Below are 22070 nucleotides of genomic sequence, written 5' to 3'. Positions count from 1 at the left end.
GCGCGGTTGCAGCGTGATGAGCACAACAAGAACTTACTATCATCGTTGAGCACTAGAATTGAGATGGTCTCGTTGGAGCAGGCTGACGGTGGATGGAAGCACTTATATAGGTTGTGCTAATTCGTTGTTCTTATTTGTGAACAAGTGTTGCTCTTTTTCATAAACGTTGTAATAATTGGGCTGTGTACGTCTCTGGACGTAGAGGCCGGATATTTTATCCATTATCTAAAAAAAATCTGGCACAGTTATCTAGGTAACTGTGCTATGAAACTGTGAACCGAGACTGGCCTGATTTGGCAATACAATTAAAGAGGAGAGAGAGGAAAATGCTAAGAAACTAGGTCTCATGCAAGAAATATTTTCTTGCACAGAAATCAAAGTGTAAGGAACTAAACAAAACCTATTGCGATGGATATCACAAATACCACGATAGAATTAAAGAATATGGATCAGGAAGGGAATTGGTAGGGACAGGAGAATTGTCATTGGATGAATTTATTTTGTAACCACAATTACAAATTATTACAAATTATGCATGGAGAAATCATAGTTTCTTATGTTAGACGGTGTCTACGTGACACAACATGTCATAGACAGTAGTGCTACTAGCCTACTACATAGTTTCTTGGTTGGGATGGCCCTAAAGAACATCCTCAAATATGACCTTGGAGATGTGACTGTCGATTGTTTCAGATGAAGAATGAGCAACGTAGCAGTAGCTCTTAGTCACATGGAGAAATGTCTGCTTGGTCACCCTGCTTATAGCGTCGCATGTCTGATAAACACACTGACACAGCTCTTGCATCTCCTGATCTACTCGCTGTTCTAAATTCTCAATGTTCTCCTTGGGTGTTCCATTCTGATTGATTTATTAATAAAAAGAAAAGTGAATTAGTAGAGTTCAAGAAAGGACGTGTGTAATAATTTTGTGATGATCGATGCACGCGCATACCTGAGAAAGAATCCTAGAGCCAACTTTGCTGCAGATGGAAGAGGTAAGCTTCTCAAGCTGCGAATAGTCGGAAAGCTTCAGATTCTGGTTGGCCGAACAGTGTCTCCCTGAGTAGATCTCCACTGCGCGAACTAACAACAGTGCTGTGTTTCCTTGACATGATTCATGGCCACCGTTCGAAGTCAATTCCATCAGCCATGTCTTCCACTGCAATAGCAAAAAATGGATGAATTCGATCATCATTATTTTTCCAACATCTATTTCATGACAATTTTGTTTAAAATCTTCATCATGAAGGCATAATTAGAGATGACGTGTCAGATTTTACAGCTTCACGCAGATTGTTGGAAGCATCTTTTCCAGGTGCAAAGAGATTGATCAGCTCATTAAGTGCATTGAGGAGGCCATTCTCCGTCCTCGAATACTTGCCTCCACGCCTGCATTCAACACATGTACATTGTCCACTGGATTCAGATTTGGGATCAGCAGAATCTACAACAAATTTACAAGCTACATGTCGCCTGGGTTGCCTAGCTCTGAATTCCCAAAATAAAAACCAAAGTACAGTGCTATGCTCAAACCTTGCAAGATTGTGGCCGTCACTAGTGAGCTCAGCATTGAGCCCTTCCAGCATGCTTTCAGTAACAGAAGCGTTGCTGCTCAGGAAGCATGAAGAGATGGCCTGGGCAATCACCGCCGTGCGCGCCCACCCCAGCCGCTCCGCCGCTCGGTCTGGTTCGTAGATGTTGGCTGCTGCCAGGAAGTAGGCTCTCATAGCGCTACTTGGAGTCACCCCATACATTTCAAGATTGTTTTTCTCACACCAGCTGTGTACAGGATAGATCGATTGCCATGTAAGTAGATAGCTTGGGGACAGAGCAGGATGCTCGCGGCGACCGACAAAAATTCAAGATTGGATTGGAGGAGTTTCATCACCTTTGGAGGCCTTGCCACTCAAGCCGGCACTGTCTCTGGAAGTTGCTGAAATCAGCCTTTGCCAACTTGAGAAACAAGTCGTTGTTGAACATATGCATCCTAAAATATAGAGAGTTAATTCGAGTGTACCCGTGGAAAGATTTGCAGAAGTGCAGAGTTGGGAAGTATTTAAGGTCTGTGTTTAGTTTCCGGGTAAAAACTTTATACATCAATCACATCAATATTTGGACACATGCACGGCGTATTAAATGCAGATGAAAAAAAAATCAGTTTTCACATATTGTCTACAAATTGCGAGATGAATCTTTTAAGACTAATTAGTCAGTGATTAGACAATAAATTGCTTCAGTAAACATGTTCTAATGATAGATTAATTAGTCTTAATAAAATTCATCTCGTAGTTTACAGACAAATTCTGTAATTAGTTTTGTGATTAGTCTATGTTTAATACTTCAAATGTGAAAAGATTTCATTTCAAAAACTTTACCCAAACAAACTAAACAAGGTCTAAGCTTGGAAATATGAGTACCTGTAAAGGTTCTTCCCGATCCACAGATCTTCACTGCCATGGAACTGCTCCAGATACATCCTAGTCTGGACGCGCGGCAAATTTGCCTTCCAGGGGAAGTCGAGGCCGTAGGCGAGCTCACTGGGCAGGCCTGAGGAGATGATCCACTTGTCGTTGAGGTCGCCGGCGGCTCGCCTCTCCTGGAGGAACGCGTAGCTATAGGCCTTGGCCCGCTGGACAACACCGTCATCGCCGGGGAAGGCGGCCTGGTCGGCAGCGCGGTACAGGTTGTACGTCACGGTCAACGACTCGATGGGCGTCTCCAAACTCGAAGTTTCAAAAAAGAAAAAATCCTTCGTCTCGAAACTCTTTAAGGCCTCTTTATATATATGCACACCAATAATCCAAATCGGAATAATTAAGGATCAGAAATGTTGCCGAATAATACTGTAATTAAATTTGTAATGCACAGCCTGCGTACCAATGGAGACGTGGTATCCGTGCTGCCGGAGGAGACGGAAACCCATGACCGTGTCATCGAGGTCCTTCACCGTGCTGTCGCAGGTAAAACCTATGCCTTCATCACTCCAGTGCCTGTTCAAGGTAAGGGGTGAATTAAATATTACCCGGTCGAGTAGAAATAATAATGATCACAGCAGAGGCCATTTAAGTTTATGGTACCTGTAAACGTAGTCTAAATAGCTGTCAATTTCGCTCCTGAAGTAGGAGGATATTCCCAACCGGTCCAACCGATCGACAACCCATAAGCGTTCGAACAGCTCCAAGGGGTAGATATAGGGTGCTGAAAATGAAGTTATCGATCAGAAGAGAAAATCAATTATATTGCCGCTTTTATGTAGTCAACAGAAACTACTTGCAGGCCGCTGTAGCCTGTATGTAGCTAATAAGAGATGTCTTTATTCGTTCACTCTACACACCTCCCCCGTTGAACTTGTTGACGATATCGGTAAGGAACTCGAGGCATTTCTTATTGCCTGTTTGCATAAGAGCATAAGCTGTCGCAGATGGTGTCCCCAAGAAGGAGCCATCTGGAAACTGAAGTTTGAATAACCTGTCCCAGTCTAATCCTGGAATTCCCTCTAAGCTAAAAAGCAGAGCTGTTGGTACGGAGTGCAGTACATCTATAGGAATCCTACAAGTAAGATAGCCAAACATTTTGGTTAGCCCTAGAAAACCAAAACTATATTATTCATGCTGCTTGAAAGCCAAAATAAAGATGTAGGGTTCCCACAACAAATTTTCTAGAGGGAGTATACCTAATTCAGTAGGTGGGAGATCTTCTATGGTACACAATAACACAATACTGGTCTATACTAGTATTTGAAAATGACTAGTATAGAAATATCCGACGGTTCAGATCAGTTGTATACTATTGAAAAGTTAAGTAGTAGTATACATGAGTAGAATATGGGTATTATGGGAAACAATATTAATAACATCAAGATTCATTTTATCTGGACTATGTTTCTAATTCAACATCGAGATTTTCATTTATAACTGAAAAATAATTATAAAATTATCCCTACTAATTAAGGGTTAGATCTCCTCTATACTATGTACTACTAAATTGTGGTATTATGCGCTATAAAAAAAACCTCGTATGTGGATGTTTCTTCAAAATTCCTACCTAACACCCTTACACACGATAGGTCCTATAATGTAGAAATTATATAAATATGAAAAGCACCAGTTAAATATTTTTTTTACCGGGTGCGCCCTCTTTTTGCTTGAAAACTACCAAAAAGAATCCGAAATATATTTAACAATCAAGCAGATGTAGTTATCGTACTGTGCGAGTGTTAGATCTCTTTTCGCATATATGTCTTGCAATGCGGGCTCATCATAAGGCAAGTCAAGGCCTATATCCTTGGCCATCTCTAGCTGCATTGGGAAGGTCATCTCAAAACCGAACAGCATCCAGTTCTCATCGTCCTCACGTAGTCTCTTTATATTTTCATGGATAAACGACAAGCCTACAACGACAGATCAAGTTAGCTTTCGAAAAACAACAGATCAAGTTCATGCCATTATTTGTGGGGTGACTACTATACATTAGCAAAAAAAAAACATTAATTAGCTCGATAAGGAAAGTCATCAATACAATATATTCCTTGATGGATATATGTCAATGTTTTAGATTTTGATTATTACTTATTATAAGACAAACTATAAAAAATGTACCTTTGTTGCACTTGTCGCTATGAACATTCCAAGTTTTCAGAGCGATGACACAAGCCAAGGTGTTGATGAGCCGGTCTTGGACTAAGAAGAAGGCTTCATATCCCCATGAGCCATCTGGGAGCTGGTTCCTAGTGATACAGTCGATGGACGAGGGGAACTCCGGGCCTTCTCCACCGTCCAGCTTTCTCACAAGCGCGATCCATGCCGTGTCATATAGGGAGATATTGAGATCACCGCCTGCTGCTGACCTCAACGCAGCTCTGATGGTGCCGACCATTTCGTCAATGTGTCTAGGCTCACCCTTTATATATGCAGGGAAAGATTAGTGCTGTTTCTGTAAATTAAATATTTGATTCCCTTATCAAGCATGAGTTTGTAGTATGTATGCACCTTATGCTGCTGTGTCTTCCCAACAACTGGTTTGTGTGCTTCCGCATGTGCTTCGCTCTGTAGTGCCTCCACGATGAACCCTACAAAGCAGACATGCCAAGAGTGCCCCTTGTTATTCTTATTGCTGTTATTTTGTTTTGGACGGATCATTTGATTTCATGTCTTCATTCCGCATGGTTAGAATTTTGAAAGTTTGGCCATTAATATCCGAAGTTATTATATTTTTTCTATGTACATTTATGAAAAAGTATGAATATGCAAACAAATCATGAACTCACACATAGTAAAAATGTTGCTTTTGTTTTGAAGAGAACAAATAGGTAGTAATTTCATTAAAAAAGAATAGATTGAGTCCTAAACCTGCAGATTGAGGAACGGTGAGCATGGAGTATGCACACTTTGAATATTTGCATACATAAATGGCTACTACTTGTTATTTTGGACGTCATTATAGCCTTAAAATATATACAAAGTGGAAAAAATGTAATACCAAATATGAGATGTATCTTTCAAAGAAAAAAGCTTTAATTTTTGAATAAGAGAATTGATTTAGATCCCTTCGATCCACTACTATCCCCTCTGGATATACATTATAAAAAAATATAATGGTGTTAAATAAACATAAATTCATTGCAACGTTGATATATACCTGTTACTGGGGACGCAGCAGCGGGTGCTGTGAACAAGCTCTGCATTCTCTCTCTCTCTCTCTCTCTCTCTCTCTCTCTCTCTCTCTCTCTCTCTCTCTCTCTCTCTCTCTCTCTCTCCTCTCCGTGTCTCGGTCTCTCTCTCTCTCTCCGTGTCTCTGTTTCTCTCTCTGACTGACTACGCCCAATGCTCTGAGATCACAAACTATGTTGGGCCGGTATATATATACAGGTCTGCGCGCACGGGCAAGTTGCTTGGCACCGAATCGGCGAAGAGTATCAACAGGTAGCTAGCTCTAATCAATGCAAAACTATAGTCCATCCACGAGGTGTTGACTATGCGGTTGGGGCGTGCTTGAGCAAAAAGAGGATGCATGCATGATCCGCATGCACCGGCTGCAACGCCGTGGCGTTCTGGCAGCTGTTACTTGATTGTCTTCTCCTCCGATAGTCCATCCACGGTGTTGACTATGCGACGCGGCCGATCGACAGGTGTTGTGGGGCTTGTACAATCAAGATCAAGCAAATTAAGGATGGATAGATGGGCCCAGTCAGATAAAAAATCGATCCATGCGCGAAACGTTTCATGGTGCTCATGTGTGGGCGATGATGTTGTGGTTGGTAGAGATCTTCTCACTACTACTTGTTAATTGTTTTTTTGAAATATAGCTATCAAAAGTGAATAGAGGGAGTATTGTTATCCGCAGTATTAGAGCTCAATAATGACCGATTCTCAAAAGTCCACACACGTGGTGTGCTGGTCAACGATGCAGAGTTACTGCTGATGAAAATCATTGGCAACTTCCTCTCAGTGTTCCAGTGTCGGTGGAACTGCTCTTGGACAGGGTTTGCCTCGATCTGGTGCATGCACATTCATGCGTTAATTTGCTCTGCACACGACGAAACTAAAGGGAAAAAACGAGCAGGCAAAATTTTTGGCGATTCATGCATGCGTCCGAAAGTGAAATTAAACCACATACTCTCTCTGTATTCTAAAGGATGACACGGTCTCCAAAAAACAACTTTGACAGCTAACTTTTTAGTGTAAAAAATTTATAAAATATAGTCAACATATTTTTTTACGAAACAACATTTCAAGATGATGCTTTTAATTTTCAAACTCAACCCAAAAATTTTTATTTATAATTAAAGTTTAAAATATTTGACTTAAGACAAACTCAAAACAATTTCATTTATAATATGGAGGGAGTATGCTTTCATCTTCAACCTTGCGGGCACAAAACTTCCCATACCTCGGGACGTATCATGCATGGGGCACATCTATCTATCTATCTATCTATCTATCTATAATAAAAGTTGAAACAACTGAAACACTTTCACACTAAGATTAGGCCTACCATACTAGCTTTTCACGGATATCCCACTTGTCAAGCTAAAGGTTTGATGAAAGAGGGTGTAGACCCACGAAATTAATATAGAAGGATGTTGACGCGAAAATCCTACCATATGGGGACTCTCACGCTCCACGTACGCTAGGGCCAGGGAGATCTACTTTGCTCCGACATATCAAACCCAACCGGCGCGCGTACGGTGCACTAGGCATGCCAATCAATTTAACCTGCAATTGACAAGGAAGTTAGACGTTAAATTCTAGGCGGGTTATCGGCTAGCCAGCCGATAACGATGGGCACGCCCGGATCGGCCATCGTACAGCCGATTCACGGGGAGACAGGCCAAGCTCATAGAAACGCAACCTACATGCAACACATAGATCCAATTACAATCGGCTATGGTTGAATCCGAAATGATAAAGAGCCGATAGCGAACAGATCTAAGCTGGATAACTGTGATGTAAACTTAAAACAAACTAGATTAAAAGCAATCTAGCAGGATCTAAGCATACATCGATAATTTGGTGATAAAAGCAACAACAAGCTAGACTAACGGATCAAATTAATCAAGTTGTTCCAGAAATTCCACAAATTCCTGATCGGTTGTCGAATCAGGGGATTGTGGTATAGGTTCGTCGTTGATGATGAGGTCGGAGTTAGTGGCCCCTTTTGATCTAGAGGGGAAATCCCCCGTCTAAGATTCTTTGGGTTTCCAGTAGGTCTTCAGCCCATTGTGAGTTTGTTCTTTATATCCTTATGCATGAAGAGTGTCTTCCGCTAATTTGATACAGTAGGCTAGAGATGTGTGGACTCAGTCTGTTCCTGAGAAAATATCGCCCGTTCGATCAAGTCGAGGGCTAGATCGCTCAGGAGGTTGAGGGATTTTGACATCGTGGCGCTGGAGAGTTGATTCCGCAAGATTAATGCAGACTTCAGTGTTGCGAGAGACCCGATCTACTCCAGCGAGTAGTTCGGTGTTGCTTATCCTTGGTCGTTTGATAGTCTTGAGATCCCGGATGTAATTCCTGAGTAGATCGAAAATTTTGGATGTATGGATGATTGAAGTGGTCTCAAGATCGGGGATGGATGCCTGTCGCATAACGGTGGCTTCCTGCTCCGCAATCTTGAGTAGTTCATCCCAATCCTTTTCTATTTTGGGGAGGGACTTGGGTTGAATTGGGTTTTCAACGTGGAGTGGAAGCGGAATTTTGTGGAGTTGATCAATGAAGTTGTTGACGTTGTTGCGTCAAGTCGAATCACGTGTCACCAGCTCCATGGGATTGGCTAGGTTGCTGGTGAAACCCCCAAAGCTGTTGGCAGTGTAGACGCAGGAATCGAAGACGATGGTTGTGCCCTCTGGCATGGTATTGGAGTCGCCGAAATTGGCCATCGAGTTCTCTAGATGATTTTTGGCGAAGACCCCTATCTGGCGCGCCAGCTGCCGGTGTTTTACCGCTAAGCCTACCGTGGGTTCCCCAAAGTAGTTGATTGTAGGCAGGGACTCGCTGAGATCAGAAACGCGATGGTGCATCATCCGCCTATCTATATGCAGAAAACAACGGAGATAAGCTGTTCAATGCCACCAGTTCCACGTCAATATTGAATCCGAGGTAATAGGAATCATTGAAACTCATGGTCATCCAGAATCTATCAGGATGTCATATCACCGTCTTTTGGAGTATGGGGTCTTGTATCATGTTGGAGTTCATTAGAGTACAAGTCTATATAATGGCACCTTTCTCTCTGCACGCATGCATGCTGGTTATGTGCGAGGAGGTGCAAATGACCTTCAATTTCCAGGTTTAAGATTTATTAATAAAAGTACAATCATATTTATGGCATGTTGATTTACTACATGACTTTAAATGCAATGGAAGTCGGGTTTAAGGGCAGTCCAAATGCGATGACTATGATAGTTTTCATAGTATTTAATATGCTACCATGTAGGATATTTTGCTAGAATATCTATTATCTTATTATTTGGCCAATAAATGGAGCCTCCACGTTCGCTCTCAAGGTCTAGAAATTCCCACATTAATCGGAGAAAAATAGAAAAATAAAAATTACCCACCACTGCCATTACGATAAAAATTAGCCTAAAATACCCCTGTGCCTAATTAAAAATCACCCACCAATGCCATTATAAAAAATTAAATACAAAATATTATTTAGCTATGTATCAGTTACAAATATATACTATTAATAAAAATTAAAGCTAACAACAATCAATCAAAATAAAATAAAAATAAAATTAATTATCCGCATAATATTATTAAAGCTCAACAATTCAAATTATTGTTATAAGTAGATCATAGTTGAATTGTTTTGATCAACAATAAGACATAATTTATGATAATGAACAGGATGATGTATGGTAAAAAAAATATAACCTTTAAGTAAGGATACAATGACATGCAATTTTTTTTAATTTTCAATACTAGCCGCGCAAATGCGCGGGCTATACACCTAGTTTTGATGATTTGGCAATGCAATTAAAGAGGAGAGAGAGAGAAAGGAAAATGATAAGAAACTGGGTGTTATGCCAGAAATACTCCCTCTATTTTTATTTACATGCCATATTAAGTTTGTCCTAAGTTAAATTTGGCAAACTTTTGACAAAACTTATAGGAACAAATAATAATATTTACAAAACCAATTTTATTTCATTGAATCTACCATGAAGTATATATTGATAGTGCATATGTTGGATAGTACAGTTGTTGCTATATTTTTTATAGATTTGGTCAAAATTATTCACGTTTGACTTAGGATAAACCTAATCCGACATCTATATAAAAATGGAGAGTAATTTCTTGCAAGAAACCAAAGTGTAAGGAACTAAATAAAACATATTTGGATGGATATCACAAATACCACGATAGAATTAAAGAGTGTGGATCAAGAAGGGGATTGGTAGGGAGAGGAGAAATATCATTGAATGAATTTATTTTGTAACCACAATTACAAATTATGCATAGGGAATTATAGTTTCTCAGGCGGTGTCTATGTGATAATACAGCATGTCATAGACAGTACTACTCATAGTTTCTTGGTTGGGATTGCTCTAAAGGACATCCTCAAATATGACCTTGGAGATGTGACTGTCGATTGTTTCAGATGAAGCATGAGCAACGTAGCAGTAGCTCTTAGTCACATGGAGAAATGTCTGCTTGGTCACCCTGCTTATAGCGTCGCATGTCTGATAAACACACTGAGCCAGCTCTTGCATCTCCTGATCTACTCGTTGTTCTAAATTCTCAGTGTTCTCCTTGGTTGTTCCATTCTGATTGATTTATTAGAAAAGTGAATTAGTAGAGTTCAAGAATGGGCGTGTGTAATAATTTTGTGATGATGCACGCGCATACGTGAGAAAGAATTCTAGAGCAAACTTTGCTGCAGATGGAAGAGGTAAGCTTCTCAAGCTGCGAATACTCGGAAAGCTTCAGATTCTGGTTGGCCGAACAGTGTCTCCCTGAGCAGATCTCCACTGTGCGAACTAACAACAGTGCTGTGCTTCCTTCACATGATTCATGGCCACCATTCGAAGTCAATTCTGTCAGCCATGTCTTCCACTGCAATAGCAAAAAATGGATGAATTCGATCATCATATTTTTTCTTAAAATCTTCATCATGAAGCCATAATTAGAGATTATGTGTCAGAATTTACAGCTTCACGCAGATTGTTGGAAGCATCTTTTCCAGGTGCAAAGAGATTGATCAGCTCATTAAGTGCATTGAGGAGGCCAGTCTCCATCGTCGAATACTTGCCTCCACGCCTGCATTCAACACATGTACATTGTCCACTGGACTCAGATTTGGGATCAGCAGAATCTACAACAAATTTGCTAGCTACACGTCTCCTGGGTTTCCTAGCTCTGAATTCCCAAAACAAAAATCAAAGTGATGCTCAAACCTTGTAAGATTACGGCCGTCACTAGTGAGCTCAGCATTGAGCCCTTCCATCATGCTTTCGGTAACAGAAGCGTTGCTGCTCAGGAAGCACGAAGAGATGGCCTGGGCAATCACCGCTGTGCGCGCCCACCCCAGCCGCTCCGCCGCTCGGTCTGGTTCGAAGATGTTGGCTGCTGCTAGGAAGTAGGCTCTCATAGCGCTACTTGGAGTCACCCCATACATTTCAAGATTGTTTTTCTCAAACCAGCTGCGTACAGGATAGATCGATTGCCACGTAAGTAGATAGCTTGGGGACAGAGCTGGATGCACGCGCGTGGCAACCGGCAAGAATTCAAGATTGGATTGTTGGAGGAGTTTCATCACCTTTCGAGGCCCTGCCACTCAAGCCGGCACTGTCTCTGGAAGTTGCTGAAATCGGCCTTTGCCAACTTGAGAAACAGATCGTTGTTGAACAGATGCATCCTAAAACATAGAGAGTTAATTGGAGCGTACCCATGGAAAGATTTGCAGAAGTGCAGAGTTGGGAAGTAAAAATATGCGTACCTGTAAAGGTTCTTCCCGATCCACAGATTTTCACCGCCACCGTACTGCTCCAGATACATCCTAGTCTGGACGCGCGGCAGATTTGCCTTCCAGGGGAAGTCGAGGCCGTAGGCTAGCTCACTGGGCAGGCCTGAGCAGATGATCCACTTGTCGTTGAGGTTGCCAGCGGCTCGCCTCTCCTGGAGGAACGCGTAGCTGTAGGCCTTGGCCCGCTGGACAACACCGTCATCGCCGGGGAAGGCGGCCTGGTCGGCAGCGCGGTACAGGTTGTACATCGCGGTCGGTGACTGGCTGGACTGCCCCGGGTACACAACGAACTCGCCATCCTTCGTCTTGAAACGCTTTATGGCTTCTTCATATATATGAGCATCGATAATCCAAATTGATATAATTAAAGATAAAAAATGTTGCCAAATAATACTGTAATTAAATCTGTAATGAACAGCATGTTTACCGGTAGAGATGTGGTAGCCATGCTGCCGGAGGAGACGGATAGCCATGGCCGTGTCATCGACGTCCGGCACCGAGTTGACGACCCAGCTAAAACCTATGCCTTCGTCACTCCAGTGCCTGTTCAAGATAGGGGTGAATTAATTATACCCGGTCGAGTAGAAATAATGGTCACAGCAGAGGCCATTTGAGTTTATGTTACCTGTAAACATAGTCCAAAAAACTGTTAATTTCACTCCTGAAGTAGGAGGATATTCCCAACCGGTCCAACCGATCGACAACCCATAAGCGCTCGAACAGCTCCACCGGGTAGATAAAGGGTGCTGAAAATGAAGTTATGGATCGGAAGAGAAAATCAATTATATTACTACTGCTTTTATGCAGTCAACGGATACTACTTGCTGGCTGTAGTCTAAGCTAATAAGAGATGTCTTTATTCGTTCACTCCACACACCTCCCCCGTTGAACTTGTCGATGACGTCGGTAAGGTACTCGTGGCATTTCTTGTCCCCTGTTTGCATAAGAGCATAAGCTGTCGCAGCTGGTGCCGCACAGAAGGAGCCATCTGGAGCCTGGAGTTTGAATAACCTGTCCCAGTCTAATCCTGGAATTCCCTCTAAGCTAAAAAGCAAAGATGTTGGTACGGAGTGCAGTACATCTATAGGAATCCTACAAGAAAGATAGCCAAACATTTTGGTTATTAGCGCTAGAAAACAAAGAAATATATTATTAATGCTGCTTGAAAACCAAAATATAGATGTATACAACAAATTTTCTAGAGGGTGTACCTAGTTTAGTAGGTGTACCTAGTATTGATTAATTAGTAGGTGTTATGTGAAACAATATTAATAACATCAGGATTCATTTCATCTGGACTATCTTTCTAATTCCATATCATTAAAAATTTACCCCTACTAATCAAGGGTTAGATCTCCCCCGTACTATATAACACTAAATGGTGGCATTGTGTGCTATAAAAAACCTCGTAGGTGAATGTTTCTTCAAAATTCCTACCAAACGCACTTAAACACGATGAGTCCTATTAATGTAGAAATTATATAAATATGAAAAGCATTGGTTCAATATTGTTTTTCTGGTTGCTTGGTTCACCCTCTTTTTGCTTGAAAACTACTGAAAAGAATCCAAAATATATTAACAAACAAGCAGATGTAGTTATCATACTTGGCGAGTTTTAGATCTCTTTTTGCATATATGTCTTGCAACGCAGGCTCATCGTAAGGCAGGTCAAGGCCTATATCCTTGGCCATCTCTATCAGTGTTGGGAAGGTCATCTCAAAACCGACCATCATCCAATTCTCATCATCGTCACGTAGTCTCTTCATATTTTCATGGAGAAACGACAAGCCTACAACAACAGATCAAGTTCATGCCATTACTTGATGAATGTCAATGTATCAAACTTTGATTATTACTTATTATTATACAAACTATTAAAAATTGTACCTCTGTTGCACTTGTCGCTATGAACATTCCAAGTTTTTAGAGCGATGATGCAAGCCAAGGTGTTGATGAGACGGTCTTGGGCTACGAAGAAGGCCTCATCGCCCCATGAACCATCTGGGAGCTGGTTCCTAGCGATACAGTCGATGCACGAGGGGAACTCCGGGCCTTCTCCACCGTCCAGCTTTCTCACAAGCGCGATCCATGCTGTGTCGTATAGGGAGATATCGAGATCACCGCCTGCTGCTGACCTCAACGAAGCTCTGATGGAGCCGATCATTTCGTCGATGTTTCTCGGCTCACCCTTTTATATATGCAGGGAAGATTATTAGTGCTGTTTCAGAGATATATTCACCTTTCTGCTATTGGTGTCTAAATTAAATGTTTGATTCCCTTATCAAGCATGAGTTTGTAGTATGTGTGCACCTTATGCTGCTGTGTCTTCCCAACAACTGGTTTGTGTGCTTCGGCATGTGCTTCGCTCTGTACTGCCTCCACGATGAACCCTACAAAGCAGACATGCCAAGAATTGCCCTTGTTATTTCTAGTGCTGTTTTTTGTTTTGGATTTCATGTCTTTATTCGGCATGGTTAGAATTTCAAAAGTTTGGCAATTAACATCTGAAGTTATTATATTTTTCTTTCGAAGTACATTTCTGAAAGTATAATTTTATTCGTACACAAATATGACAAAGTACAAATTAATATAATATTATTTCAATATGCACTGTGGTAATGTGCACCAAATTAATACTTAACTGGAGCTTAACTAAATGCATGGACCCACAAGAGCATTTTCTGCTGAGGTGCAGATCGAAAATGCTAGCAAGGGTGACCTATGTCATAAGAAAGTTGACGTGCAACAACAACGCATCACCTTTGTGCGCGTCACCTTAGAGTGTTTTTTACATAGTGCACGTGCCGTTACGTAACACACTCTCGATGTTTTGTTGGTGTACATTGGACGCTTCATTGAAGCAAAATTTGCAAAGAGGCTGCATATCGGTGCAAGGACGGGCGTGAAGACGATATTCCAGTGACACAGGTTCAGATGGCCAATAGCTAGCTAGTCCAACAGATAAGTTAGCTTAGTTTTATTTTATTAATTACTAGTACCCACTACATATATATACATATATATATATATTATATATATATATATATATTATTATACACGCACACACCAAACCGTACGTGGCGCGGCGAGTTGGTGAGAGAGGGTGGTGAGAGGCTCGAGGAGAGGAGGATGTTGCGAGGCCCATGTGTCAGACGATGGCCAGCAGCTACCATGCCGGCATGCCGAAAGAAGCCGACGTAAAAACCTTTATTACAATAGCAGATCAAAAAAATTACCCTGATGAAATCGCTGACGTCGCCAGAGCGGAGCGCGCCCAGGCAGGGCATGCTGAACCTGCTGCGTCCCCGCAGTCCATCGTCGCAGCAATGCCGCTGTGACCGGGGACGCAGCAGCGGGTGCTGTGAATAAGCCCTGCATTCTCTCTCTCTCTCTGACTGACTGAGACTACGCACAATGCTCTGAGATCACAAACTATGTTGGGCCGGTATATATACAGGTCTGCGCGCGAGCGCATGTGGCACCGAATCGGCAAAGTGTATCAGGAGCTAGCTAGCTCTAATCAATGCAATACTTCAGTCCACCCACGAGGTGTGGACTACGCGACACGGCCAGCCGGGTTGGGGTTTGCTTGTACAATCAAGCTCAATCAAAACGGATGGATGCATCATGCATGATCCGCATGCACCGGCTGCAAGCCTACAACGCCGTGCCGTTCTGGCAGCAGTTACTTGATTGTCTTCTCCCATAGTACATCCACGGTGTTGACAATGCGACGCGGCAGACAGGTGTTGGGGCCTGCGCAATCAAGCTCAAGCAAAGGATGCGTGGGCCCAGTCCAATAAAAAACCGATCCATGCGCGAAACGTTTCATGCAGCTGATATCAGTAGACGTATCATGGGGCATATCTATATCTATATCGTCTATCTATACTATAAATAGTTGAAATATATGAAACTCTCACCCACAAAAAAATAATTGAAACTCTCATCAAGATTAGGCCCACTGTACCCCTCACGGAGTCTCACTTGTCAGGCCAAAAGGTTCGATGAAAGGGTTGGAGACCCATTTTTTGATAGAAGAAAATGTTTCTACCAAAATCATAATATTTTTTACACACTTTATTACTTTTATTGGCATACACTTTATTCCTATATATACGCATCTCGTGTACCCGTTTATTACTTTTATTGGCACACACTTTACTTTTCTTTGCACATGCATTCACCCATAATTCGCGTCATTATTTGTTTTGGAAGGATAATAATTGACATCAATGTTTTATGGAAGAATAAGAAGGAAGACGCGTATTATTTTTGAAAGAAAAATATATGGCATTGTTGCTTGATGGAAGAAAAATTAAATACGTGCATGTGGAAAGTACATCTCCACTAGTATTATGGAATGTACACAATAGATATTTAATTTATTGTAAATGCATCAAAAACTATAACAAGAAGTTTTGAAATAGTTGGCATATTCATATTGACAGTATGATGCACATATTCAGGAAAAACAACATTGAAGCATAGATCGCTGAAACGGTACGGTTCAAAAAAAAACACACTCACACACTGTACGTATATCTATATTGCATCTTGTTGCATTCTATATAGATGCTTTTGGTTTTACTTCCACCACTCTGCCGCCCCACCGAATCCTTCCTCGAGGATTTCGCCTCCGATAGTCCATCCACGGTGTTGACTATGCGACGTTGCCGGCCGGTTGGGGCTTGTACAATAGAAAATCGATGGATGGATGGGCCCAGTCCAATAAAAAATCGTCCATGCGCGAAACGTTTCATGGCGCTGATATATAGAGCTCTTCTCGATTAGTACTAGTACTTGTTAATACCCCTAAAAAAACTACTACTTGTTAATTGTTATCTGCTTCCGAAATCACTGGAGCTCAATAATGATTGATATAGCCCACACACATGTGGTGTGGCTGGGTCAACGATGCATAATTACTGCTGATTAGAAAAATCATTAGCAACTTGGGTTGCCTCTATGCACATTCATGCGTTAATTTGCTCTGCACACGACGAAATTAAAGAGAAAAAACGTGCAGGCCAAAAATGTTGGGATTATATTCATCCATGTCTCTGAAAGTGAAACCATGTGATTATTCTAGATAGGGTGCATTCAAACGTTTTGTGGTCACAGGTGGCGGAGGACATCACGATTATACTATATCCGCATGGACCATCAATTAGATGTGTCCACATCGTAAGGGGGATAAAAGGAAAGAACTTGCGACAAACAATCGATGCTTTCATCTTCAACCTTGCGGGCACAAAACTTTACATACCTCAATGGATCGGGACATATCATGCATGGGGCATATATAATGAAAACACAACATATATGAGATATTTAAGTTTTTGTAAATTCATCAAAAACTATAACAAGAACTTTTGAAATAGTTGAAATTTGGCATATCCATACTTGACAGTATGATGCACATATATATCTAGGAAATACAACATTGAAGCATAGTTCACTAAGCTGAAAAGGGTCAAAACCAACGTAATATGCATGTTAGCATATGGTTTTATTTAAACCTGTGTGACAAGATATATATATATGTTCAAATCCTGTAAATAAGGAAAACCATCTATTAATTATTGCTATTATATCGGGGTCAGTACCGGGTACCCCAAAGAAAGGTCTCCACAGGACAAAACCGTAACCCGACGGCCCTAATAATAATAATAATAATAATAATAATAATAATAATAATAATAATAATAATAATAATAATAATAATAATAATAATAATAATAATAATAATAATAGTGGCACTTTGACTGCTAATTAGAGTGTCAAACAAAGTCAATTGACAAAACTAACTTCAGAATCTCGCGCTAGGAACCTGAAGAATCTAATGAGGTCTTTTACCGCGCGATTAGAGAATAGTTACGATAGCATCACTGTAGCCATTATCTATTAATTACCATCATTAGATTCGTCGCGAAAAGTTACACACATCCCTGAAAAAGTTTTGCAAATTGACTTCATTTACTACTTTATGCATAGAAGATTCTCTCGTAGCGTAGCGTAGCGTGACCATGATGCGGTTGGTTGGCCTGGCTATAGAGCAAGCTATTCTATAGTGGGACATAGAGTATAATTTATTACTATTGTACTAATAATCAATTGTTACTATCATGTCCTCGCATTACCTAATACTAATATCTATCGTGGCATTAGTATTAGGTCATGACACGACCTGTTACTAATGATGGAGACATTAGTATCAGATTATGCCACGACTCGGTATTAACTCTCCTAAGAGTTACTGGTACCGGATTATGGCTCCACCAGATACTAATAAATACGCATTAGTACTGTATCGTGCCACGCCCCGTTACTAATACCAATAGCCCTTTCCTAGGGCTGAAGGTACTGGCTGCAACAGTTTCTATAAATTTATTAGTATCGTGCCACGCCCCGTTACTTAATACCAATAGCCCTTCCATAGGGCTGAAGGTACTGGCTGCAACAGTTTCTATACCAATAGCTCTTTTCGGCTGCATCCGTGTAGAGTAATACAACTGGAAACTAATTATGTGCGTAGAATAAACTCAAAAATCATCTAAGTAGAACCTTAAGGTTATTATAGACTTTTCACGTCCCAAAACTAATTGGATGCGCATTACATGTTTCTATAAATTTCCTCACGGGCCACGGTAGGATTTGATTTCGCATCTAGGCTACCGCTCCAGGCGTGTAGTTAGCATGGCGACCTGTGGCTCGGTGTGCAGTAAACTAAGTCATGACTGCGTACGGCTTTGTACCATCGGAGTCCAACATGAGTTAGGTGTGGCACTTGCGCCTTGTTCGGCTGGCTGACTGGCTGGATGATTTGGCGTGAGAGAAAAATACTGCTGGCTGGCTGGCTGGCTGATTTGGCGTGAGAGAAAAATACTGTTGTGGCTGGCTGAATCTCCCAACCAAACAAGCCGTTAATATATTGTGATATCATCAGTTTTCAAAAAGCAATCACTACTCCACGAGTCAAAGATGCGGAACAGCTGGGACAATCTTGTTTTTTTTCATGGGGCGCCCTCGTGCGTTGATCATCAATCTAAGGAGCCCACAACGTCCATCGATGGATAAACGAAATTTCAATCGTTTAATAAAGAGCAAATATGTTAAAATTATCCCCACGACCCAACGATGCACAGAGCTATTCATAAATTATTAGATGCAGAAGTTAATAATTAAGGTAGATGCAAAGTTAGGGTGTGTTTAGATTTCAAAATATTTCCAGTGCTACAGTACTTCGAATATTTGACCACTAATTAGGAGTATTAAATGTGAATAATCGACAAAATCCATTAAATAACTCCTGGTGTAATTGCGATACGGATATTTTAAGCCTAATTGGATCATGATTTGACAATGCTGTGCTACAGTTAACAACATCCTCTAATGGCGAATTAATTAGACTTAATAGATTTATCTCGTGATTTTCCGTCCATCCATATAATTAGTTTTATAGTTAGATCATGTTTATTTCTTCTACTCTTCGGTTGAAAATTGATATAGTGAATTTAGTCCAAATTTTTATAGGATCTAATCTTCTCTAAACCTAGAAATTTGAAAGATCGAACTGTAAAGGATTTATAATTTCGAACAGATGTTTGATCTGATGATCTGGCACTGGCCACCAGGTTGTAAACGCATCCTGTCCGCTCCCAATCTCCCATCAATATGCTGGCGCGGCTAGAGCCTAGAGATACATGTACTACGCCATAATGAATGCAACAAACGGAAGGGTCAAACACATGTGTCGAAAACTGAGCTCCGCGCGCGCGATGGCACTGCTCGTCAAAGCACGTGTGAGACAAAACAAAGGGAAAAGTTCACTTTGTCCGCTTAATCCCCTGAGCATAGAAAATATTGAGGATAAATATTATGTATATATGTTATTGGAGTTCATCTATATATGTTTACATACACATATATACATATACTTAATTACATACAAAATGCAACATTTTTTTTTGCATATATCATTATATTTGGAGTTATCTATGTTAGTTTCATCATAGTAGAATTCGCATAGGACTTCTTGAATCGTCAAAACCCTTTCCTCTAGTATGAGGTGATCTCGCATCATGTAGATCTATGGAAAAGTAAAACTATTAATTATGATAATTTACAAAATGAGTTGAAGCATTAATAAAGTTTTTTTACTTAATTCCATCTACCAAGCAGTATTCTCTTTTAAGGATCGATTAGTCCATGGATGTTCTTGCAAAAATAGTATGCGCATAAATTATTTCCTTGTGCCTCCCTCCAACACTTTAAGAGAAAAAAGTCATCAGATATCCATATGAATATATAATAAAATAAATAAAATTTACAAAGCAGCATCCAGTAGATACCAGAAAGTCTGTTTTCAAACCCCGCGCATGATCGAAAATGAATAAATTTATTTATCGCATGATTTCGAAGTAATGGTGATGGAAGTGGTATGACCGTAATTACCTTTTCAACATGTGAGTCATGTCTTGGTATAGTTCATATTTTTTTCTCAATGAGTACATAACTATTGCTAAGCTCAAGTCAGAAATTATGACAACTAGTATTCGGTGATTTTTGCAAGATTACATGGAGTCACTTCTTGGCAGTTAGAAATGCATTTTTACAAGATAAATTATGCTTTTGCTTATTCACTAGATAATGTAAATACCATGTCTTTTGCTTATTCACTAGATAAATTATGCTTGCATTTTTATACATCAATATTAAAATTTAAATACCCTAATGCATCCGCCGAATGTATGGTATTATGAATAAATCTTGCAAGTACAAAATACACTTACAGTGTTTCCATTAAGTTGTTTTCCATATTTTCTTCTAGGGAACGACGACCACACTCATCTCGCTGGAGCCGACAATGTGGATGTGCGGTGGAAGCCAATTAAAGCTTATGCAAGCGTGTCTTGTGGGGAAGGACAACTGTTGACGCGAAAATCCCACTAGATGGATCTCCACGCTCCACATACGTTAGGGCCGGGGAGATCTGCTTTGCTCCATCGTACCGAACCCAATCGGCGCACGTGTCGTACGCTTGGCGTACCAGTCAATCTGACTTGCAATTGACAAGAATGATAAACATTAAATTTTGAGAGCTATCGGTTATCTTGCCGATATCAATGATGTAAGCAAATCGGCTATCGCTTAGCTGATTCAGGAGGAGGCAAGCCGCACCTAGGATGACCTAACCTGCAGAAAATACCTAGATCCAGATCCGATCGGCCATGTTTGAGACAACACGAAAGAAGTCGATAGTGAGCAGATCTAGGCTGGATAACTTATGACAAAAAAACTTAAAGCAAACTAGAATAAACAAATTAAACTAGCAAGGTTTAAGCAGATGTCGATAACTTATGGTAAAAGTAACAACATAGATTAACAGATCAAATAACCTAACAGATTGATAATTTCTACCGGTAAATTAGTGAGCAAGCTAGACCCCACCGGACGGATCTAACAAGCTCGATAAACTATATTTGTGAACAGCTAGACCCCACCGTACAGATCTAATGTGCTCGATAATTTTGAGTGTTGTAGACATAGGAAGAAGCAATGCTCTATCAACCTGGGCCTATCTACACAATTCGACTCAGAACTTACCAGCAAACGATGAACGTGCTTGCTAAGAAGAACTCGTAAAGGGAAAAAGGTACTGCAACTAGGGTTTTGGCGAAGTCGCCGACATAAAAAGTAGATGTACTGAATATAAAGGTTTTTGATTGGATGTGGTTGATCAACATTTACAAATCCCAAAGGTCCGCTTTTTATAGCCTAAACATAGACCCCCTTTGCCGATATGGCAAGATTACAACTTGAACTGCAAGAAACAAACTTTCCTAAATAAATAACTCCAAATCTACAAGATAACTTGCTGATGTGATCTCGTCTGCCCTTCCATAGCTCCACTGACTACGACATCAATGTCCATTCCGGCCCACTAGCCCAGTATGATTCTCTGTGCCCTTCGTCGGCCCACTCCTCATCGGCTGCCCATCATCAGATTGACATGTGCCAAAAAAAAATAGTGTCAACACACGGCCCTCCAATTTCGGAGTATGAAGATTTCATGCTTTGAAACTTTGTACATCCAATGCCTCAATCTGCATGACAGACTTGACACCTCGGCCTTTCTGATACTATCTTTTCATAGCCAATGTCTTTTTTCAGGTTCCTTACCATAATTCAGCTGATGCTCCAGCATAGCAACCTTGAGATTTCAATAACTGACAGATAAATCAAGACAAAACGACAGCGGTGCCCCCAGAAGTTAAAGCTTAGAAAATCTGATAGATGAAAACTGCAGCGATTCGGAGACCTTGACGAACTTTTCTGGTACAATTCTCTCATAGCCGATAATCCCCTTCAGGATCATAATTTTCTAAGCCAATATGAAGAGTCATATCAACTCTACTTCTCCTCATAAATAACTTGGGTCTTTTGAAAGAAATTGTAACTTTACTCCTCAAATAATTCTCTCGGATCACTGAACGTGTATGATTCCTCACCAAGGCATTGCATTGCCTCTTTTCTTCCTCCCTCTAATAAGGATTTCTGTGGAGCTCAGGGTAGGGGATGAAAATGAAGCATACTTG

The 22070-nt window shown here is 40.8% G+C and overlaps 1 protein-coding gene across 4 annotated transcripts; it reads right to left on the bottom strand.

Moving 5' to 3' along the window:
* Positions 1-469: 469 nt before the first annotated feature.
* LOC120705908 (ent-copalyl diphosphate synthase 2-like) lies at positions 470-14889 on the bottom strand. Of its 4 annotated transcripts, XM_039990464.1 has the most exons (14): positions 14706-14889; positions 13780-13859; positions 13357-13657; positions 13075-13258; positions 12347-12561; positions 12095-12215; positions 11897-12012; positions 11443-11794; positions 11263-11361; positions 10901-11146; positions 10655-10763; positions 10353-10559; positions 10210-10270; positions 470-822 (listed from the first exon to the last, which is right to left on the bottom strand). In XM_039990464.1, exons 1-14 carry the CDS (start codon positions 14845-14847, stop codon positions 641-643), a joined length of 2415 nt encoding a protein of 804 aa, XP_039846398.1. In that variant the 5' UTR covers positions 14848-14889; the 3' UTR covers positions 470-640. The 4 variants fall into 4 exon arrangements, with proteins under 4 accessions (XP_039846398.1, XP_039846407.1, XP_039846422.1 ...); XM_039990473.1 differs by lacking the exons at positions 10210-10270; positions 10353-10559; positions 10655-10763; ... (7 more) ...; positions 13357-13657; positions 13780-13859 and adding exons at positions 953-1159; positions 1281-1389; positions 1534-1779; ... (6 more) ...; positions 4599-4899; positions 4989-5068 and having other exon boundaries at positions 470-859; positions 14706-14870; XM_039990488.1 differs by lacking the exons at positions 10210-10270; positions 10353-10559; positions 10655-10763; ... (8 more) ...; positions 13780-13859; positions 14706-14889 and adding exons at positions 953-1159; positions 1281-1389; positions 1534-1779; ... (7 more) ...; positions 4989-5068; positions 5638-5761 and having other exon boundaries at positions 470-859.
* Positions 14890-22070: the final 7181 nt, after the last annotated feature.

The sequence above is a fragment of the Panicum virgatum genome, chromosome 1K, assembly GCF_016808335.1.
Source record: "Panicum virgatum strain AP13 chromosome 1K, P.virgatum_v5, whole genome shotgun sequence".
Classification (NCBI taxonomy): Eukaryota; Viridiplantae; Streptophyta; class Magnoliopsida; order Poales; family Poaceae; genus Panicum; species Panicum virgatum.
Note: the sequence above shows the minus strand (reverse complement) of the source record. Positions and strands in the feature narration are given on the sequence as shown.

Coding starts and splice junctions, on each gene's coding strand:
- LOC120705908 (XM_039990464.1), bottom strand. CDS start 14,847: ATGCAGGGCTTATTCACAGCACCCGCTGCTGCGTCCCCGGTCACAGCG. Junction 13,860..14,705: donor ACGTCAGCGATTTCATCAGG/GTAATTTTTTTG, acceptor TCTGCTTTGTAG/GGTTCATCGTGGAGGCAGTA. Junction 11,362..11,442: donor ATCGGGAAGAACCTTTACAG/GTACGCATATTT, acceptor TCTATGTTTTAG/GATGCATCTGTTCAACAACG.